The 15088-nt window shown below is 55.9% G+C and overlaps 5 protein-coding genes across 5 annotated transcripts; 1 reads left to right on the top strand and 4 right to left on the bottom strand.

Moving 5' to 3' along the window:
- Positions 1–167: 167 nt before the first annotated feature.
- Positions 168–1704, top strand: CH63R_00356 (Cellulosome enzyme; the record flags this gene model as incomplete). Its single annotated transcript, XM_018295331.1, has 3 exons — positions 168–604; positions 692–838; positions 924–1704. The coding sequence occupies 3 exons, from the start codon at positions 168–170 to the stop codon at positions 1702–1704; spliced, it is 1365 nt and encodes a 454-aa protein (XP_018163693.1).
- A 423-nt stretch (positions 1705–2127) lies between these two features.
- On the bottom strand, positions 2128–3472 carry CH63R_00355 (Eukaryotic aspartyl protease; the record flags this gene model as incomplete). The annotated part of the gene is made up of 2 exons (XM_018295330.1): positions 2128–2795; positions 2848–3472. 2 exons carry the CDS (start codon positions 3470–3472, stop codon positions 2128–2130), a joined length of 1293 nt encoding a protein of 430 aa, XP_018163692.1.
- An 803-nt stretch (positions 3473–4275) lies between these two features.
- CH63R_00354 (uncharacterized protein) lies at positions 4276–6443 on the bottom strand (the record flags this gene model as incomplete). The annotated part of the gene is made up of 4 exons (XM_018295329.1): positions 4276–5210; positions 5271–5732; positions 5799–5845; positions 5899–6443. The coding sequence occupies 4 exons, from the start codon at positions 6441–6443 to the stop codon at positions 4276–4278; spliced, it is 1989 nt and encodes a 662-aa protein (XP_018163691.1).
- A 1771-nt stretch (positions 6444–8214) lies between these two features.
- Positions 8215–10376, bottom strand: CH63R_00353 (Kelch repeat protein; the record flags this gene model as incomplete). The annotated part of the gene is made up of 6 exons (XM_018295328.1): positions 8215–8308; positions 8349–8813; positions 8875–9189; positions 9303–10008; positions 10074–10169; positions 10232–10376. 6 exons carry the CDS (start codon positions 10374–10376, stop codon positions 8215–8217), a joined length of 1821 nt encoding a protein of 606 aa, XP_018163690.1.
- A 2480-nt stretch (positions 10377–12856) lies between these two features.
- Positions 12857–13991, bottom strand: CH63R_00352 (Fatty acid hydroxylase; the record flags this gene model as incomplete). The annotated part of the gene is made up of 3 exons (XM_018295327.1): positions 12857–13193; positions 13274–13340; positions 13436–13991. 3 exons carry the CDS (start codon positions 13989–13991, stop codon positions 12857–12859), a joined length of 960 nt encoding a protein of 319 aa, XP_018163689.1.
- Positions 13992–15088: the final 1097 nt, after the last annotated feature.

Genomic DNA, 15088 nt, shown 5'->3' with positions numbered 1-15088 from the left:
AAATAGGATAGATCTCGTATGCCTAGTCCTAGATATGCCCATTCCAGCCGGGTATAAGTGTACCCCAGTGTATCCCGTCCGATTGCCGTTTCTTGGGACTTCTTGGCACGCATCATCTTTCTCCAGTATTGTTTCCCTTATTCTCCGTACACGCGAGCCAATCCGAGATGGGCGTCTTAAACGCATTCGTTGCCATCTCCAGCTTGGCTGCCTTGGCCTGCGGCCAGGTCACGGTCGACACCAGCACGAAGCTGCAGACCATCGACGGCTTCGGCTTCTCGCAGGCCTTTGGACGGGCCAGAGAGTTCCAGAACGCACCCAAGGCCCTCCAGCAGGAGGCCCTCGACCTGCTCTTCAGCACTACCAAGGGCGCCGGCTTCAGCATCATCCGGAACCGCATCGGCTCCGGCGGCAAAGGCGACAGCATCCTCCCCACGAGCCCCGGCTCCCCTTCGGGCAAGCCCTCGTACGTCTGGGACAACGACGACCGTGGCCAGGTTTGGTTCACCAAGCAGGCCGTGAGCTATGGTGTCAAGCAGATCTATGCCGACGCCTGGAGCGCCCCTGGCTTCATGAAGACGAGTGGGAACGAGGCAACCCCCGGGTAAGAAGACTGTGTCACAAGCAGAGAAGCTTGCATACTTCTCTTCGAAGAAGAAAAAAGGGCTAAACAACATCAAAAACCAACCAGATATCTTTGTGGCACGACTGGCCACAGTTGCGCCTCTGGCGACTGGAGACAGCCGTACGCCGACTTCCTCGCGCAATACATCAAGTACTACCAGCAATCCGGGCTCAACGTAACCCACGTCGGTTTTCTGAACGAACCTGACTACACGTGAGTCCACGTCTTCTCTCCGGGCTGGGCCAAGCATCTACGGCAACAGTTAAAGCTAACCACGGGGCTCTCAACACAGCGTCAGTTACTCCCAGATGCAGATCAGCTTCAACGGCCAGGAGGCCATCTCCTTCATCCCGACGCTGCATAAGACGCTCCAGGCCGCCGGCCTCAAGACCAAGATCACCTGCTGCGACGCCGTCGGCTGGGGTTCCACCGTCAAGTACACCAACGCCCTCGTCCCCGCCGGCATGGAGCAGTACCTGGGCCTCATCACCTCCCACACCTACTCGGGCGACGCCAACAGCGTCCTGAACACCAAGCTCCCGACCTGGGTCACCGAGTCCGGCATCACCAAGCCCTTCGACACGACGTGGTACAAGAACGGCGGCCCGACCGAGGGCATGACGTGGGCCAACAAGATCGCCGTCGGCATCGTCAACGCCCGCCTGTCCGCCTACCTCTACTGGGAGGGGTTCGAACTGAGCCAGCTCAGCTCCGACAGCCACCTCGTCGACACGCTCGACGGCAAGACCGCCACGCCCTCGTCCAACTTCTGGGCCTTCGCCATGTGGTCGCGGCACATCCGCCCCGGGGCCCAGCGTCTGGCGACGTCCGGGACCATCGCCGACGTGATCACCGCCGCCGTCCGCAACACAGACGGCTCCGTCGTCCTCGTCTTCACCAACAACGGCGGCGCGGCCAAGTCCGCGTCGGTCTCCTTCAAGGGGTACGCCCCCAAGACCGCGGCGGCGTATGTCACCGACAACAGCCGCACGTTCGCCGCCGCGCAGTCCACCATCTCGGGCTCGGCTGTCTCCGTCTCGGTCCCCAGCAAGGGCGTCGTCACTGTGAAGCTCACGTGAATCGAAGCCCCCTTGGCCGCCGAAAGACTGACACGCGCTATCCCGAGTACCGCGTGATCAACTTCCAGGGTATCTTCCTGGTGTATATACTTCTTTTCAAAGAACATACAATTTTATCGCACGGCTGGAGCTTTTAGTTGGAAACTTTGTGCGCCTATACTTGCTTCACTGTCAATACTTCTAAGCATTTCAAGTCATATCATTGACTAGTTACGCCTTACAAAATGTCAAAATTGCGGGCAGAAGACTTCCATCGTACAATTGATGTAATAACTCGGAGTGACCAGGCGAAGTGGAGAGCTGCGAAAGTGTCGTATTCGTAAGTCATGATGCTAATAATACATATGCCAATACAACTACAAGAGTCATGACAACATCGCTCGCCAGGTACGAAGATGTCTTGCCCACAATGCGATAATAAATCTACACGTCCCGGAACCGCACGCTGCGGCGCCCGGGCTTTGGCGCTCCCGCAGCAGGTGGTATCTTGCCATCCGGGCCAACCTCCTGGATGCTCGTCGCCGACTCGTTGACCTTCGCCTGCGCCATCCCTAGCCGCTTGTTCTCGAGGTCGAAGACGGTGTACACGGCAGACAGCAGGGGCGCGCCGAAAGACGCGACCTGGCCTTCGAGGGGCTCTAACGGCAGCGTGCAGAGCGCGTTGCCGTCCTTGTCGGTGGTGGGCACGCCGTCTGTCGCGAGCGGGATGAAGATCATCGACAGCGGGAGCTCGACCCTGGCCGTCCGGAACTCGAAGCCGAACTTGGCGCCGCTGGCGCCGCTGTCGCACCGCAGCGCCTTGGTGCCGTCCCGCAGCGTCTGGACTTTGATGGCCGGGCCGATCTGGTCGAGGATCTGCGGCGGGAACGAGAGCGAGGGGTTCCCCGTGTCGATGAGCGCCGGCGGCAGGTTCTTGCTGCCAATGACCGTCGGCCGGGCCGTGTCGTCGGCCGAGAAGGACAAGGAGGTCCAGGGGACGATGAAGTCGTCCGTGTTTGCGAACTCCCTGCCGATCAGGGGGACCATTTGCATCTCCCCGGTGAACTTGGCCGTGTCGACACCGCCAAACACGACACTCCCCGTGGGCGCCCCTGAGTCTTGTTAGTTTGAAGCCTTGCAACAGGTCTCAAGAGAAGTACTAACTGAAGTCGTTCAAATATACACCGTAGATAAGAGACTGAGTGAGACCCTGTGCCTTGAGATTCTCCGGGAAGTTGGGGTACGGCTTAGCATTGTTGACAACTACAGAAGCCTCGGAACTCGAAGCCCCGACGCCGAGAATCGATATCAGAGGGGAGGGTAGCTTGCCGGTCTGGCCGAGCCCCATGGTGTTGTTGAGTACGGCGGTACCCTTCAGCGTGACCGACTCGGACATGAACGTCCCCTGGATCTCAACACCGTTGGCATAGGTGGCTTCGAACGGAGGCTGGTTGTTGGCGTTGAATGTCGTCGACTTGGCCGTGTCAAAAGCACCCGTGACGGCGGCGGCGTTGTTGTCTTTGTTGTTGACAGTGCATCTGGCTAACCGGTCCTTGCACAAGCGGCTGTTGAGTTGGGGGACCCAGAGATCACTGCTCCCGGTGTCGAGGATGGCGGTGACCTGCTGGGGTGGCGATCCGACTGACAGTTGTATCGAGGCCACAAAGTTGCCTTCTGGAGAGGGCATGCGGATGAAGGGTACCTCCAGCGTCTTCAGACAATGCGTCAAGCTGACGATGCAAGCCTGTATGGCCACTAGTCGCATCGCGACAGAACTCAAGCGCTGCATGTCGAGAACGAAATGAGAGGAAAGTGCTGTAGAAATTAGCCCGGAATAGTATGTCGTCGAGCTCGGGACGATTAGGATTTTCTGTGCCTATCTAGGCAAGTTACATTACATCTACGATTCAACTATTCTCTAAGAGGTTACCTGTGGTCATATAACCTTCAAGGCCTCTTAAGCTTGATAGCCAATAAACATGTAAATCCCTGTAGCAAATACAGTTTACCATCTTTGTTGTCTGATCCCTTCGAGTCAGCCAGTTTTACCTCTCCGCGTGACTCGTAGTGATACGCTGCCCTGTTTGACAAGGAGACTAGATTCTCCGCGGGTTCCATTGTGACCTTGTTACTCGAACTCTGTACGGAGACGTCCAACAGCGTCGCCCCTTTTGTGAAGTTATAGTTCTTGCAGAATCATTCACGTATTAAGTAGAACCATCAGAATTCAAGGTTTAATTTTTACCACAAGAGCCTTGGGAGGTTGGGAGCCCCTTTCGTCACGGAAAGTCTCTACCGTGGACACCGGCCGTCTAATCACCTCAACCAGCGGTTCGTCCGTCCCGGGAGCCAGTAGAGTCAGGAGTCATACGTGCGCCGCTGGACTAGAGATGGGAGTTTCCGGAGATGCAGCTTTTGTTGATCATAAGAGGGTCGGTCACTAGAACCATGATGCCAGACGTTGGTCTCAGGTCGGATCTAGTCGGGCAGCAACATCAAAACTACGGGAGTTCTCCGAGCTCATACTGCCAAGAAATGACTAGGTTGGTAAAGAAAGGTATCTGACAGAAATCTCAAACAAAGACCCTCTGTTCATACGATGGTCCCAGCACCAAAACCTCCCCCCTTGAACGATGGCGAAGAGTCGGTAGCAGTCAAAGCCCCTTCGTCTGATAGTAGATACAGGATCGGCACTACCCTCTTCGCCCCTCCCGACTCCTCGTCCACCTCCACGGGCGCCAAGCCCAATCTCCTCTCCTGAAGCGCCTGGATGATCTGCCAAGCGGAGTACTTCTTCCGGGAACCGATATCGTGGACCAGGTCGGCGAACTGCTCCTGGTCGCCGCGCTCCGTCCTGCGACGCCCCTGCAAGTCGCTGACTCTACTGACAAAGTCGAGCTCCACGATGCCCGATGGTTTCGGGAGCGGGTGGGCCTGAGACAACATCCACCAGAACCCGACCCCGGACAGCGACACGACCAGGGCGCCCGAGGCGATGAAGACCACCACGGTCCAGGGCTGGCTCACGAACCTCTTGATCGACCTGCCCCCCGTCGCTCTCGTCAGGAGCTCGGGCGGGAAGATGCGCTTTTCCTCGGGCAGCGCGAGGGTGTAGTTCGCGTACTGCATCGCGGTGACGGCGAACTGCAGGGGTACCGCGAGAAAGTTCTGCAGCAGCTCCACGTGCATCTGGTTGTCGGGGAAGAACTCGGTGTACGTCCTGTACTTCCACGCCATCCTCGATATCGTCACGTTGATGGACTCGAGATCGATTTGCGCCGGCGACGGCCTGGGCCGGAACACCCGGTCCCAGATCAGCTCCATGTCCGGCTCGAGCATCGGGAACCGGGCGGGCTTCGAGACGGGCTCGACGTGCTGTATCGAGAGGTCTTTCTGGCTGTACATGGTCGTGGCGGTTTGTCGGTACGCGGTAAACAAGGTCTTGGAGACGATGGGGGCCTTCGTCCATGCCAGCCGCGTCGCGCATCCTCGAGTCAGCTGGGTGGCGCTGGGACAGGCTCGCCAGCCTGTGTTTTTCTCAGTCACGATCAGTTTAGATCTCGTTGGTCAGAGTTGAACCTACTGACCTGCCGCGACGGAATCTCCCATTTGTCTTTTGCACATCTGCAGCGCGTCACCCAGCGGCGTCTGGTAAACACTGCAATCTTGTTCCAAGTCAAATTCGAACCCATCCGGGACCGGGTCGAATCTTGCCACTAGCCCGGGCGCGCTTTCGATCATGATGGTTTCCGTCTGGTTGAACAGTCCTCCCTGCAGAATGGTGCTGTTCAGCAAGGGGCCGACCTTCCGCGCTATTTCCATCCCTCCTGGAAGAAAGGAGACTGAGCAGGCCCCGGTGCAACCGTCCATCTTCCACCCGGTGGCGTATCGTGGATAGTTGAGGAGCTGCTGCGCCCAAGTATCGAAGAAGCCATCTAGGTAGGTTGTCGAGATGAGGCCGAGGACCGACACGTCGGGGGGGATGTTGCCAGCGTACACATCGATAGATACGCCCTGTTTGATGAAGTAGTCTTCAAAACTGTTCTGGACTAGAGCGCGCCGTGAGTCAATACCCAGCTTCACCCAGAGAAGGCTTCAGAGAGGTTGTCTCCTACATTTCAGGATCGAGCCGAAGCCAAGTCCCATGAAGGGAAGCGCAAGCCTGACAACATGGTCAGTGGTCGGTTGACTTATGCGCAAGTCGGGATACATCACCTGATGAGACCCCAGTTGCTGCGGAACCGTCCTCTGAGTATGAGCTTGAGAATGGAAAACCAGTCCGTCGCGGGGCTCAGTTGAAAGAAACTCGAGGCCGAGGCGCCGCCTTTGCCGCCGGTCCTCGAAGCGAGCGACCACCGCAGCGCGTCGGAGAGGCTCATGACAACGTAAGCCAGCAGCATGCCGTACAGCTGAGAGCAGATCGAGAGGAGCAGGTTGGTCAACGACGCATCAAAGGTCCAGGACCCGATCACCGGGTTGCCTTGGAAGAGGACATGGTAGATGAAGAGGGAGTACACGACGGTAAATATGACACTGACAGCCCACGCTGTAAGCGAAAGCGCGACCGGTCGGCAGTTATCACGTATGCTTCTTTGTTTCGTGGGCAAGTCGTCGACAGCCGGATCGAATACGAAACCAGGGCTCGAAGGGCCTGGTTCATTGGAGGGAAAGCGGAGATCGAGGGATATTTTCCGGTCTGGATCGAACATGAACGATATCTCCTCGAAGGAAGAGACGTCTGAATCAGTTTTGGATGGCATTTGGGGAGCAGTGAGAGTCCGTTCTCGAACACATTGGTGGGTGCATCAAAGGTAGTGGTCGTTGGGAAGCAGGTTGAAGTCTGCAACGATACGGAAACCTACAATGACTACACAGGAGTCTTGAAGGACAAGATAAATCCAGGGTGTATGTAATGTGGCAGAGCGGGGGAGTCATTGTACTCCACGAGCCTGAGATGCCTACACTGCACGATCAAGGCTATATCGATCTCTCATTTGCCAAGACATAGTCCGCATTAGTCTTGCATTTGCCTCTCGTTTACCACAATCAAGGGCTGCTGGACTGTCTCGGTCATCAAAGATGAATGGTGGAAGACTGCTTGTGGCTTGATGGAAGAGGGTATTAAGCAGCATCCGAGGTTGCGTCGAGTTTGACGAAAGAACAGGGGGGAGGATGCGTGAACAGAGTCTGGGTCCCCGATGAACCCCTGGCAGGACCTGCAGCCACGCCCAAGACGCACCGGGTTCAAAATAGTCTCATTCTTGTCCAATGACGGTGCTGTTTGTGTTGCTGTCCTATCAAAACCCCCGTATGCTCACTTGGTCGGCAGAACCCAGGCCAGGGCATTGCAGCTGGAGCTGAAAGCAAGGGGAGGGGGGCCCCTTGCAAGTGAAAGTCGTCCTTCACAGCAGCTGGTCTTGGGGTCTGAACGAGGGGGAGTCTCGCAATGCATTCAAGTTGGCAAAGCTGGTTTGCTAACAGATGCATCGCCCTCGGCGGTCTCATCAATAGTCGAGCCATCTTGCAGAATACAGGGGCGGCCCCCAAGCCGCCACAGCCGCGACTATCTGAGCCCGTTATACTTGGTGGCGAACCCAATCGTGGTTCGGAATGTGTACCCGCGATGCCAGAGACGGAAACCCACGATGTGGCGCTTTTAGTCTACGCAGCCTGCTCGAGGCACCGAGACAAAGCCTACGCTTCCATGTCTTGCACCCACTGCCTTGATCACGTCACACACACGCATATTCGTCTACCTGTCTATCAACTCAGCTGGATGAGATGGTCAGAACGATAAATGATACCCTGAATGAATCATAAAGGCAAGATACTACCATACAGAGGGCACTGGACTATGAAACGATAGGGATGTCTTGCGAAGTAATGGTGATAATCCGCGTCGAAAATCGATGCTGGGAATATTCGTGATCTGTCATGTGGGCAAGATAGTGAGCCATCAATTACGTTCTCCTGCACGCAGTGTGAAGCCTTGATCCATGCTTCGTGGCGCCCACCTAGTGATGTATTTGGTGTCGAAAGTGCCTTTCTTAACGATCCAATGCTCTGATGGATTCGACCTGATTGGAAGATAGCACGAGCATTAACAACTGCTGGGCATGCGCCACTAGGCGCGTAGCATTGCAGATTGTTAGCTCAACACCAGACCATATGACGTGTAGGCAAAAGGCAAGCAGCAGTCAGTTCACAGTGTAGGTGCGTTGTCATCAAGATTGTACTCATGGAAATTAAGTGCATAAAACAGGCGGTCCTCATATGACACAAGAACATAAAGTAGCATAAAAGACATCACCAGTACTCTACTGCTAGAAACAAGCACTCCTCGCAGTACACCGGCTGTCTACCCAACTTCCGACCCACTGTCACGGTCATGAAAGTCTTCTCAGTCTGGCAAGTTAGTTTGAGGCAGAGCATTACGGAATAGATGATGTGAGGGAATTTCATTTGTAGAAAGCCAGGCTGGTCGCTGCAAATGTGCCACCGGTTGAGCACGAAGGCGTTGAAGATTTCTATTCAATGACCAAGATGAAGTGATCCAAGAGCACACGTCCTTCCACGGCTCATAATGACATAAACCGTAACCGCGTTCTCACAAACATCGTCCCTTCTATTGCGCGTATCATCGTAAACGTTGCCTATATTTGCACCGATCTTCATCATTCCTCCCTAGTAAACCCTGCTGGGCATCCAGCTCCGTCACCGTGTAGTGATGGCCATCGCTGCCCGCCATCTCGGGTTTCAGCACAGGAGCCCAGAGCTCTTGCCCGGGCATCTGTCTGCTGTCGAGTTCATGTTGCTTCGCGGGCGCGTGTAGTTCGGTGGGCGGAAGAGCCTCATAATGCGTCTGGGACGTGGGCGCCACGTCGTCTTTGGCAAATGCGGTCCCCTTGTTCCGGGCGCGGCGCCGGACGAAGTAGAGCAAGGCGAGGCCGATGATGACGCCGACGATGGCTCCCACAACGGCTCCTACAATTGCGGTTACCGGGACCGTGGAGTTCGAACTCTTCCCGTCGTTATTCGCGTTTTCGTCCCGGTCTACAGATGCCCTGGAGTTGGTCTGGTTGAATAGAGCCTCCACTCTGTCAGAGGACCACTCGATAGAACTGGCGTCACTGTAGAGTTCAACGGTTAGAAATCGCTGGCGATGTGTCTCTGGGGGCGCATCGCTCTTACTTTTTCTTGTACCAGTCTTGTATCACGCTGGAAGCCTCGTAATCCTTCGCATTCGCATCGTAGTCGGTCTTCCAGACCCATTCTGTCATGTCGAACAAGCCCAGCCCCTGAGGCCAGGGGTCGACTCCCGACCATCCCGTCTGGCCATCCGATCCTCCCACCGACAGCATCTGCCTGCGTCCAACGACGGCACAGGTGTGAAACCTTCGGGGATTCTTCGCGTCGTAGATGACCTGGGTCCACACGAACCCCGGCAAGCTAAGGACGAAGACGTCGTCATAGGTATTGACGGTATTGGTTCCACCAAATACGAAGCTATTCCATGTTTTCAGAGTCAATATCCTGGATTTGGGTGCTGTTCACAAGAAGAAAGAAAGAAAGAACGAAGAAAACCCCGGGAAAGGCGGTGTGTTTGATTCGGTACTTACATCTCGTACGTCCCGTTGGTGCCGCTCGCCCCCACGCTGCAAAAATCTTGCCGTGCCGTTGGGGCATTTCCTGTCGTCTTCTGCCAGTACCAATCCCTGGTGACCGGATCGAAGAAGGTGAGATTGTAGAAGTCCAACCAGCCTGTGGGCGCCCCCGGGTTTACGTCCAAGCCCCAGGTTGAGCCGCCCAGGAGCGTGATCAGCCCGTTGGGCCCAAAGGTCGGGATGTACAGGGCGTTGCCTCCGCTTACGGTGCCGTTCTCGGAGAAGGCGTTGGTCGTCTCGTTCGCCCAGGTCTTTGTCGTCATATTGTACGACAAGATGCCAGGCACAGGCTGGACATACGAGTCTTTGTCTCGATTCATCCGGCCAATTGCTCGTCCTCCGAACCAGAAGCCGGCGTCTTCGGTGCTCGCAAAGGCGCCCTCGGCACTCCTCCGCAGTTCAGAAAAGAATGTCGGGTTCGTCGGCTCCTCTCTGGACCACTTCCCGCCTCCCTGCCCGTCTGCATCGAACTTCCACGACTCAGTGTTCTCTCTCGGTGCGCCGTTCACAGAGCTGCCACCCCAGATCCACAGCGTGTTGGTGGCTTCGTTCTTCCAGAGGCCCTGTCTGTTCCTCACCTGCGGTTGTTTCGGGAGTTCTCTAATCTTCACTTCGGACGCGGACCATGATTCCGACAGGTCGATCGACAAAGTGGAATTTACTGTAGGAAACGTCTATTGAGAACTCGGTGGTTCGATAGTGGGCCAGGGGGTGGATGCGACTCACTTCCGTTGGACGGGTACGATTTGATGGGCCTGCCATCCGCGTCGAGCTGGGATACCTCGCCGCCGTCGATGTAGGCAAAGTCGCCGAGGACCCCAACTGGACGAGGGCGTATGTCAGATTGAACAGCACTTCAAAGACTCGGCGAGGAGACATCCTACCGGTTGCAAACGCGCGGCGAAGGAAAAGCGATGGCGGCGGAGCGGCAGCCAACCCCCAGTCGCGTTTGGCTTCGGCGTTCGCGACTTTGGGCAAGTGAAGCGCGAGGCACAGCAAAGCCGCCTGGGAAAGGGAGCACAAGAACATGGCGTTTGGTGACGAACAATGAAGAAATGGAGAGCGCAGCGAACCGGACTGCGACGACGGGACGATTGATAAGTAGGAGGATGACGTTCCAACCAACCACCCAACACGGCCTTGAGAAAACGGCATCGGGGAATGTCCCGGGGCACCAACGAACTTATGCCGTCAAGTATGCGCTGGCTGCCTGTACGTCCAAGCCTCTAGATCAGACGCCTGCTCCCTCGAAACGACCGTGTCTCGCATGTAGTGGACGTGAGAGGCTGAGAGCGGTATCACAACAGGCGAGGGACTATTATTAGCCCCTTGGCAGGCTGACGGGAGTCCGAATCCCTGGCTGGCACTTCCCAGCCTTGATCGTGCTTTCAGCTGCTGCTGTTCACCTGGCGCAATTGTCCATGATGCAGTGAACCATTGGATTTGCCGTCTGGTTCTGCTCGATACTGCCGCGATTAACCAGAACAAGAACCTCAAGAGTCGACGAATAGAGCCTTGCCATCAGAGGAAGAGCTGCTTTCTCACCCTGCAGGTCACGAAATGGGTATTCAAGACGGGTTCAAGTAGAAGACACTCAAAATCACCAGCTGAATCGAACCGAGATGGAACCAGGCTGCTCAGCTGCGGATGCGGCAAGACGCAGCAGGCAGAATGCAGACAATGGGGGATCTGGAGCTGATGTGCAGGGGCAGGGCTGTGCACCAGCCTGCCTACATTTCGTCAACAGCCTTGAACCACCGCGAGCCATCAACACTGGTCAATACATCCCATTTCTTATTGCTTGGCAACTCATATTGGTGCCCGTCACCTGTCTGCTTGTTCAGCCAGCCTGTTGTGTGACACCATTAAGAGCGTAAACAGCCTGACTATCTTTCCGTTTGCCACACCTTTTACTCAGGGAATATGTCAAGTTGGGTAATCCTCAGTCCTGAGCGCGACCTGTTCATCATTGCCCAATCTCTTTCTGGAGCTTCAAGCAATGGAGCAACCAGCGGAACAACCGGGCGGCCCCCTGAGAGCGAGGAGGTCGAGAGAGCTTCCGACAACACGCTGTGCGGAAAGTGTGAGTACCGCTTGAGAGGACGACGGGGTCCAAAGCAGAGAACCCGTAGCAGAGGCGACAGCATGGCCTAACAACAACGACAACAACAACACTATGTCAGGTTCGGCGACAGGCTTTCATCTCGTTTCCCGCCTCCGTCTACGACGAGGAGCATATCGGCATTGATGGAGGCGCCTCCCGGCTTGACGGTCGGCAAAGAAGGAATCATGTCGCCCGGCGTGTGTCGGAGAGGAGAGTGATCACAAGCGTCCGATTGTGCGCGCGGTAAAGGGCGATGGATACGGCTTCTTGTCGTCGATGAAACGATGGGTTGCGAAGTGCAGAATCTGAGCCGGTCTCGCCCATTTGTGGCGGAGGGTGTTTCTTCCAAGTCCGTCTTGATTCACATGCTCACGTTCCTTTGAACTTGCCAGGTCGTCGTCTAAATACGCAAAACCATGAGAAAAACCGAGAGGATATCGACCTCCTCTCCCTTGTTGTCTCGTCCGTACTTGACAACATCGCAGCGTTGATGATAGGGTTCAACTCGACTGAGTGACATCGTCCAGACTTTTATCCATGAGCAACACCGGGGCCGTCACACTGGTTCATGACCGTCTGCACCATCTCATTCGGATGGTGAGGACCTGCGGGGTAAATATTCCACCAGCATAAAGCAGACGAGATCGCATAGACTTTCCTGGAGAGGCAAGGCGGGATCAATCGAATCGAATCGACCCCGCGCCGATGACGGGCCGACCGACCGTCCGCACCAACCGGTTGGGGAGCGAGCGAGCCAACAACTTTGGGGCAACTATTGGTAGGCAAACGGGACCCCTCATCTCCTCTGCTCTCTCGTCGTCTCGAGGTCAAATCCCGACGATCCGAACATGCCAAAACCTTGTGAGGGTGACATCCAATGTATCGGGGGAAAAAAGGCAAAACGGAAACGCTTCGCCACTCTGCTGCGGCGCCAGCGCGTACGCAAGATGAGGCGAAATCGAGCGCAAGCGCCCGCTCAGTGAGGGAACACCGGGGCGAGTGAGTGACTCAGTGAGTGAAGAACACCCGGACGAGTGAGATGAACCGGGTCAATCGAGGGGGCTTCCATGTAAAACTAATTGATTTCATTTCTTTTCGCTTGATTATGATTATGGTTATACTCTATTGTCTCATTTCCTCATAAGTGAGAGAGAGAAGACAAGAAAAAGAAAAGAAAGTCCACCAGGGAACTATAATGGTGGATGAAAAGCGAGGAGGGACTCATCGTGGTAGCCTCCTCGGATGAAATATAAATCTCATCTCGACATCAGTATTTCGCCGTGCCGCCATGCTTTCTCTTCTTGCCAATGGTTCGTTCGCCGGTCGTAGATCGCCAACGCAAAAATAAGGGGGGAAAATCTCTCTCACGCTCGAAGAATCCTAAAATCCTGTCGACCCCATGCTCTCACTGGTCCTTCTTCTTATCCTGTGGGATGGGGTTGCCCTTCTCATCCACTAGGCCCTTTTCGCGCATCACCTTGAGGGCATCGTGGAGGGGGTCGAGCTCAGGCTGGGGCGCGCGGTGGGAGTCGAAGTAGTTGTCGGCCCAGGTGAAATACTGGCCGTAGTTGACGGTGAAGTACATGTGGTGCAGGGTGTGGTGGGCCGGGCTGTTGATGTACTTTTCGAGCCAGTGGCCGGAGATCATGTCGCCGTCATGAATGAGGATGGTCCAGATCTGGACGAGCACGAAGAGACACAGATAGAGGTACTTCTGCACGGGGCAGATGAAGACGAAGACGCTGATGGCGTGTCAGTATGGAGGACTACTCTTGAGGATCGCTTGGCATTGCTTTGAGGGGGAGGGGGAGCTGGGACTCACTGGTATGGCAGGGACTGGACGAAGCCGTCGAGAGGATGGAAGGCGAGGGCGGCCCAGGGCGTCGGCACTGAAAAAAAATAATGGCGTGTCAGTTCACTTCTAACTCGTTCGAATGAGGGAGAGACGGGTGAAACATGTCAGGCTAGCGGGCGGGCGACTAACCAATCCACTTGTGGTGTGGCTTGTGAATGTACTTGTAGACGGAGGGGTGGTGCTCGAGGCGGTGAATCCAGTAGATGGTAATGTCGTTCCAGACCATGAACAGCAGGGCCGAGACGCCCATCCACCAGAGGCCGTAATCTTCGACGCGGGCGTAGAGCAGGCTCTTGCCGCGGACCTCAGCGAGGAAGAAAGGCAGAGTCAGGACGTCGATGACGGGCACGGCCTTCATGGAAGAGATGATCTCCTGGCGGATCTGGTTCTTGAGGAAGCGCGGGTGGTACTCGAGGCGGCGGTCGAAGATGAGGTAGTAGGAGAGGGCGCTGAAGACCCAGTAGAGCAGCGAGGCGCCGATCTGGGTGATGACGAGGAGCGAGATGCACTGGCGCAGGATGCTGTCGCGCGGCCAGGCAGAGCCGTAGGAGAGGGGCGACAGGGCGATCGTGGACGAGTCGAAGTCGGCGCCGGTCGCGTTGAAAGCCGTCGTGGGCGCGGGGACGAAGTAGGCGTAAGCCTTGTCCAGGACGAGGGGATCGAGGATCTCGAGGGCGACGTCCATGATGGGCAAGCAGGCGGGGGTTTGTGTGTGTGTCTCTCTCTCTCTGGTCACACACGAACACACACACACAAGCTCTCTCTCTATTGTCCGTCTCCTTTGCTGATTCTTTCTCTCGTGTCCAGCAGTAGAGGCGGTCGCGGTCGCAGTCGGCGCAAGTCGGCAGCGGTTGCGTTGCGAAAAGCAGTTCGGGAGCTGGTAAAGCTTATCTCGTGAGGTTCCAATGGGTGGGATGTTGCAACAAAGTTGCGCTCGCGACGGTCGGGGTTAAAGTTGACAGTATCAGTGTCAAGGCCAAGGTCGATGTCTGTGTCAATGGCAATGTCGGGTCGTCAGGGGCAAGGACGGACGAGGACATTTTTCCTTGGCGTCGGTGGCTCCATCCAAATTAGTCAAAAGCCGTGGTGTTTGCTCCAGTGTGCGTGTGTGTGTGAATTTGCTCTACTGTTACCTTGGACGGCCAGCAGGCGGGTGGGGGGGAGAGCTCGAGAAGAGGCGACAGGGGTTGGGGAAGTGGGATGATACTGATGGAGGGAGAAAAAAAAAACGAAGGGAAAATAAAATAAAAACAGGGACCAACGCCAGGGGGGAAGGCGAGTGATCGCAAGCGCTAAGCTTCATCTGATTGTTCTGATGGGTCCTTATGAATCATCCGGCCAGTCACAGCTACAGAAGCCCTGCGTCGGCGGGGTTAACAGGGCACTAGCGCTGAGAAAGAGATACGTACTGTTAGATAGGTGGTGCGATGGCGCGGTGAAGGAGTACGAATACGCACGGCCAACTAAGTACCGTCTTGCTCACAGTCCCTGCGAGAGCTTACAACTAGAAGCTGGCAGGTGTCGGTCGCAGCGCACTTGCCTCAGTCTAATTTCATTTGTACCCACTAATCACAGCAACACGCCCCAATGATTGGCCAATTGCCACTCCACAGGCATTTCCCCGTTGAGCTACAGCGGCCTTGTTCCAATGCCTTCTTTTCCTCTTCCTTTTCCCGCATTGCAGCCGTGCTCGCTACTCGCACTCCTCTTCTTCGGGCGCATCGGAGGTACCTGCGCCATCCGATCAACGGAGTTACGACGGAGAGAGAAGAGACTGGAGCG

Source organism: Colletotrichum higginsianum, chromosome 1 (genome assembly GCF_001672515.1).
Source record: "Colletotrichum higginsianum IMI 349063 chromosome 1, whole genome shotgun sequence".
Classification (NCBI taxonomy): domain Eukaryota; kingdom Fungi; phylum Ascomycota; class Sordariomycetes; order Glomerellales; family Glomerellaceae; genus Colletotrichum; species Colletotrichum higginsianum.
The sequence above is the reverse complement of the archived record's forward strand: the minus strand, read 5'-3'. Positions and strand labels throughout refer to the sequence as shown.